Here is a 6,498-nt window from a genome sequence, read left to right on the forward strand (position 1 = left end):
AAATACATTATTTGTGCCTGTTCTGGTTTATATATATAATCCTGGTTTTCCCATAAATTAATTCTTTCTTAATTGTATTCTGATTTTAAGCCTGGGGCAATAATGCAATGAACCTTTTTTAAGCAGTTGATACTGTAAAATATTAAGGGAAAAGCCCTACTATTATGAAATTAGGGTTTTTTGTTTACATAATTCAATATAATAAATAAAAGCACTATTAGTTGCACCCTGATATTTCTGGTCTCTCTTTCTTATAGCGGAGATAAAAGTCACAGTGGAGAGAAGCATGTGTTCAGCAGGGTTTTCCCTGGATGGTTTATCGACGAAGAGGGATGTTTCACGTACTGCCGTCAGCGCGGCCTATGGTTCTTGCACCTTAGGTTACGTTAAAATGCTGACCTCTAACAGTGCTCTGGGGAGTGGCCTAGACTCCTTACTGTAGGGTTTGATGATACAGAAGCCGTTTTGTTAAACAGGCCTCAGTGGAGCTAGGGACTGAAATGAGGTTTTAATTTCCTGTCTTGCTCATTTCTTTACCACTTTCTCAACATCTGCTGCTCATTGGGGCTTATCTGAATGAAGGTGACAAAGGAGGGGAATAACCCAGGCAGCGCACCCCTCAACACCCTGCCATTGTCTGAGACCATCCCGCAGAACAGGAAATAGGGCAAGTTACTCACTGAAATCCTCCCTGAATGTGAGAGGCCAACCAAATTCAGCCTTTTGCTTTCTCACACTGTGCGACTGCTGAGACCAGCGACCCATTTGCAGGACAGCCGCATGAGCGCGAGAGACTTGCTGTGTGATTCAGGACATTCCTCACCCTATGGCACGTGCAGTCCTTAGCCTTCCTTACTCCCCATGTGCACACGTACCAGGGAGGCAGGCAACCTTGCCCGGCTTTCAATGGGCCATGTCTCTCCTCTGCCTGTCTGGCAAATTTCCTTCAAAAGAGAGCGCTCGCCAGTCTCCTCACTTCACAGGAGACTGTGCGACAACCAACAGCAAAGCCGTGAACCCAGGGTCTTTAACATGAGTAAGACTCTAGCATGGCCAATGTGTTAAGCCCTCTTTCGTTAAGGCAAATCCAATTATTTTCCAGTGGCATGAATCATTTGTGAAAGGCGTCTGACTCTTACACACATGGGCTGCTGCACAAAAGACTCTGCTACAAGTGGCTTCCATGTAATGGATGGTCGGTGCCTTTTATTTAATCAGCACAGTACAAAAATAAATACAAATAAGGGGCAGGGGCTAAATTACAGGCACACTGAGCTTCGTGACAATCGGTCAGATTAGAAACCACACATACTTACACACACACACACACACACACACAACATGAGACAAATATAAATTAATAAGTAACTATACCCACCAGTTTGGTCAACAAAGATCTACAGAAGAGATTGCACTAAAAAAACCAACATACAGATACATGTATCATTAGCAGTTTCAAATGTACATCGATGAAGAATTTCAAGTGAAAAAATGGCACGTTTTCTTGTTTTCATTTGCAATTTTAACTGTTGGAACAGAACTAAACTAAGAACTGTGCACGTAAGAAGAACCGATCAATCCCCAGCTCTGATGAGAAAATGCCAGCTCAGATACTGAACTATTTCGTGTTGTGGGTTTTGTTGTTTTTGTGCACGGGTGTAATTTTTACAGCCATCAGTTGTAAGATTGTTTTTGTTTGCTGAAGACACACAATGCTTCTGTTTGCATGCACAATATCACTGTCAAAGCCATGAAGAAAGAATAAAGAAGGGTTTTTTGTAAGTTAGTATTTTTTTGTTCTAAAAGTTTTCTTTATAGCAGCATGTAAATTTCTTTCATTGCTTGCACACTCAAGTATATCAGTTGATCCTTAACACAATACTTATGATCAGTGCACAATGGGAACAATACATTTCACATTGATGTCATGATACAGTAGCATTTATTTCCCTTAATCCAGAACCACTCACGAAACGTGAATCTCATTTCAAAATAAATAAATAAAGAAGGGGGGGGGGAGAAAACACCTCTCCCAGGCACAGAGCTGGAATCCAGTCAGTTACCCTAATGCCTGAAGAGACGTATAGGATCTGAGCTGTTCGGTCCACCGTAGGAACTAGGTGACATCACACTGCTATATTTTACACCATCCTCTTAGAACAGCAACTCTGCAATGGAGGGACCTGAGACAAATATGTACAAAGACCAAGAGGAGAATTTATTTTCCCCCTGCTTTTGCTAACAGGTCTTCCTTTCCCCTCCCACCCGTCACCAATGAAGTGGCTGCAGATTTCCTTCCTTGCCAGCTCTGTCTGAAGAAGTGTTAGCTTGTCGTCGGTGTTTGTTCATGGCTCAGCTTTACAGGCAATGCAGGCTCTCCCTTCATTTGCAAGTCCAGCAGCCTTCAATATTGCAAGACCAGACCTTTAATTTCACAGCTTTGTTCCTCTACATTTCAAAATGTGCTTGCTGCTAATTTGAGAAGCAAGCACAATCTGTTCTAACCCTGTTAAATACAAAGCCCACCCTCCCCTCCCCCGCTACTAGAATGCCAGCATCCTTAAACCTAGTGTTGGATTTGAAGAAGCCTATAGAGATTTCAAATCAGTCTGTGGCTGCAGCCATATTACATGCAATAAAACACTAGTCTTGGTTTTCCTCAACATCTGGCACTGTAAGAAGCTATAAAGCCAGAGGATAAGATTACCTATGAGCTTCAACCCAAAAGTGAATTCACTTTTTAGTAGCATTCAAATGTGTGTTAGCATCTAGAACCAGAAACCTTGGTCTTTGAAATGACATCATTAAACTCGTAGGATGCTAAGGAAAGACAAGATGCATTACTGTTTCTAGGATAGGCTGTAAGGCCCAGTCCCCTCTGCCCACTTGGTGATAAGCTTTTTCTTTCTGAAATTATTTTAACAACCTCTCTTTCCCCTAAGTTTCAGTAAACATGCTGTACCCGTGCGCTGACATCAGAGGTTAAACAGCAGACATAAATAGGCCCAATTCCACACAGCGTGATCAGGTAGACTAGGGAAAACAACTGATAGTGCCATTAAACCCTACAGTAAGACACATCAATACAGACCACTTCTGCTGCAGTTCAGAAAACATGAATAGAATAATGTCCACCACTTGTGGACGTGGCCCAGGACTGGGGGGGTGGGGGCTGCAGATAGTCATGTACTGACTAGCACAGAATTATTTGCCATTGCAAACCAAAACACTAGCTAGGTAGCCACAGGTGTGGTCTCACACCAGTCCCAACCTGGCCTCCTCACCTCTTGCGTTTAGTAAGCCAGCCTTCCAAACTCGCCTTAGGCTGTAGGCTGCAGCACTGATCATGAATGATAATTCTACGCCTGTGAGGAACTGTTTTGCCTGCTCAAAGTTGGGCTTTCCTGAATCTGGGAGTTTTGAGAATTAACTGTGTGAGCCACCAATGCAGAGTCAAAGGTGTGTGCAATTCCACTTGTCCCCCACTCGCCTTCCCAGCTAACTAGACGTTACATGCAATAAGTCCCTTTTGGAGTTTGATCCTGTTTGTTTTTAAGGTTAATTTTCTTCGGTTTGTGCCGCTCTGAACCCCCGCCAGCTTTAAAGCATTGAATCCATTTGTGAAATGCCAGATGCTCAAGACTCCATTGGATTACCCCATTCCCACACCACCAGGCCCTTCAAGAAAGTAAAGGCCAGCATTTCCTTCAAGTCATTTTTTTGAAGCTGCCCGCTCACAAGGGTGAAGACTTCTGCGTGGATAATCCCTCTGGCACATACTGTCTGGGCACAGGGACAGCCAGGCCCCCACTGAGCACTTGGTGCTATGGCCCAGAAGTGGAGGAAGCAATGGATCTCCAGGCAGTTACAGAAACCAAACAGCAACAGCTTCAAACCCACCCCTACGGCTGCAGCACCACTGGAGGCCAAGCCGGGCTGCACGTGTTCAAAGGTCAGTGCTGCCAGCTGGGGGCTGGGCTGCTATTTCCGAGATCCACCCAACCTCCACCTGCGTCTGACAAATCAAAGCACCAAAAGGGTGCCCTGGTCCCAGCGGCGGGGGACGCTCACCGGTCCAGCCCGATGAGAAGCCGGCTCTTCTCCTCCGGGCTGCACTCGTTCTTCAGGTCAGCAAAGACCTGTGTGAAGTAGTGTGGGTCCGCGTTGATCTGCAGCATCTTGGGGCTCATCAGGCTGATGATGGAGAGGCAGCGGTCCCAGAAGGCCTCCTTGCAGCTCTCCACCAGGAAGGGCTTGAGCGGGTAGGAGATCTCGTTGCCCATGTAGGAGTAGGAGAGGTACAGGCAGGTCAGCAAGCCGGCCTGCAGGTCGTGGTCGGTGGCCAGCTCGGCGGAGATGACATCCCTGCACAGCATGTAGAGGAAGACCACGTTGGCCGGGGTGATGAAGCCCTGGTCCTGCCAGCCCTGCAGGAGCAGCGACCGGTCCACGCTGCGCAGCCACAGCACGGGGTCCGTGGGCGAGAGGTGCTTCAGGCGGTAGCAGCGGCGGCAGAGGAACTCGCCCAGGCAGCGCAGCAGCTCGCTGGTGGAGGCCTGGACGATGACCCGCTTCGGGGTGCCGGCCGCGCTGGCGGGGGGCGGCGCTTTGCGGCCGGAGGAGGCTGCGCTCTTGGCCGCGGAGAGCGGCGGCGCGGGGCCCGCGGGCTGCGCGAAGGCGGAGAGGTTGGCGCAGGACAGCGACTTCCGCAGGTTCTCGCTGTTGAGGTGCGCGACGCTGCTCTGGTAGCCGCTGGGCTGCACCTTCTTGGAGTGTCTCTTCTTGGCCGAGACGGCGGCGATGCGCTTCCAGGGCAGCGCGGCCAGGAGCGGGTGGCGGCGCAGGCTGCGCTCCTTGGCCGCCTTGGGGTGCGGCAGCGCGCCGGCCGCGCCATCCTCGCACAGCGCCGCCTTGCGGTAGCTGGGGGAGAGCGACAGCACCGTGCCCATGGCGCCGCGGGGCGCCCGCCGCCTCCGGCCCTGCAGCGGGGGGACAAGAGCCGGGGTGGGTCGGTGCGCGCCGCCGCCGTCTGCTCGCCCCGGGCCCGGCCGGCTCTGCTCCCCGCCGCGCCGCAACCTCCCCGGGGCCCCTCGCCAGCGCCCCCCGGCCCTCACCCCCCCACTCCCCTAGCGCCCCCCCCGCCCTCACCCCCCCACTCCCCCAGCGCCCCCCCCGGCCCTCACCCCCCCGCGCCCCCCGCTCGTTCCCCCAGCGCCCCCCCGCCCTCACCCCCCCACTCCCTCAGCGCCCCCCGCTCGTTCCCCCAGCGCCCCCCCCGGCCCCTCAACCCCCCACTCCCCCAGCGCCCCCCATCCCGGACCCTCACCCCCGTCGCTCCCCCAGGGCCCCCCGCCGCGCCGCAACCTCCCCAGCCCTCCCGCCGCCGCTCCCCCAGCGCCGTGCCCCGGCCCTCACCTCCCTGGCTCCCCCGCTCGTTCCCCCAGTATCCCCCCCCCGGCACTCACCGCTCCCCCAGCTCCCCCGGGCCTTCACCCCCCCCACTCCTCCAGCGCCCCCCGCCCCGGATCTCAACCCCTCCGCTCCCCAGCGCCTCCCCAGGCCCCCACCCCCCGGGCCCTCATCCCCCAGCACTTATCCTCCTCGTTCCCCCAGTATCCCCCCCCCCGGCACTCACCGCTCCTCCAGCTCCCCCGGGCCTTCACCCCCGCCAGTTCCCCCAGCGCCTCCCGCCCCCCCCCAGGCCCTCACCCCTCCCCGCTCCCCCCGCTCGTTCCCCCAGCGCCCCCCTCCCGGGCTCTCACCCCCCGCTCGTTCCCCCAGCGCCCCCCGCCCCCACCGGGCTCTCACCCCCCCGGCCGCCGCCGTTCCCCCAGCGCCCCCCCCGGGCTGTCACCCCCCCGGAGCCCCCCCGGCCGCCGCCGTTCCCCCAGCGCCCCCCCCGCCTACCGGGGGCCGGTGCCCGGGGCGCTGCGCTCAGCTCCGCACTGCGCGACCCTGCAGCTGCAGCGGCTCCTCCGGCCGCATCCGACGCGCCGGGTGACAGCGGCGGCGGCTCCGCTTCTGTCCAAGGTTCTGCAGGGCGAGGCCCGCCCCGGGCCGGCTCCAGCCCCGCCGCCTGCCCCGGCCCGAGCGCAGCCTGGCCGGGCTGGGGGGCGTGAGCAGAGGGGCCCCGCGGACCCGCCGGCCCGGCCCCACCCGCGGCAGCAGCGGGCGCTGGGCTCCGTGTCCGCGGGAGGCTCCGGCGGCTGCTGCGCTCGGTGTCGCGGCGGAGGCTGGAAGCCGGAGCCAGCGACACGCGGCGCCTGGCCCCGCCCCGTCCCGCTCGCTGCCCGCCCCCCGCCGGCCCAGGAGCCGGGCCGGGCCCCGGCGGTGCCAGCGGAGCCCCGGGCCGGGGAGAGACGCGCCAGGTCCCGAGCGAGGGGTCGGTCCCTGCCCCGAGGAGCCGCCCAGCAGCGCCCGTGGGCAGGGAGCGGGGCGGGGGCACCCGGCGGGAGGACTCGGGCTGCGGGAGGGGGCCCGGCGGGGGCGAGGTGACCG

The 6,498-nt window shown here is 56.8% G+C and overlaps 1 protein-coding gene across 1 annotated transcript; it reads right to left on the reverse strand.

Moving 5' to 3' along the window:
- Window positions 1-1,179: 1,179 nt before the first annotated feature.
- On the reverse strand, window positions 1,180-4,949 carry CDK5R1 (cyclin dependent kinase 5 regulatory subunit 1). The gene has a single exon (XM_030541568.1). It carries the CDS (start codon window positions 4,947-4,949, stop codon window positions 4,068-4,070), a length of 882 nt encoding a protein of 293 aa, XP_030397428.1. The 3' UTR covers window positions 1,180-4,067.
- Between the last annotated feature and the right edge of the window lie 1,549 nt (window positions 4,950-6,498).

The sequence above is a fragment of the Gopherus evgoodei genome, chromosome 23, assembly GCF_007399415.2.
Source record: "Gopherus evgoodei ecotype Sinaloan lineage chromosome 23, rGopEvg1_v1.p, whole genome shotgun sequence".
Classification (NCBI taxonomy): domain Eukaryota; kingdom Metazoa; phylum Chordata; order Testudines; family Testudinidae; genus Gopherus; species Gopherus evgoodei.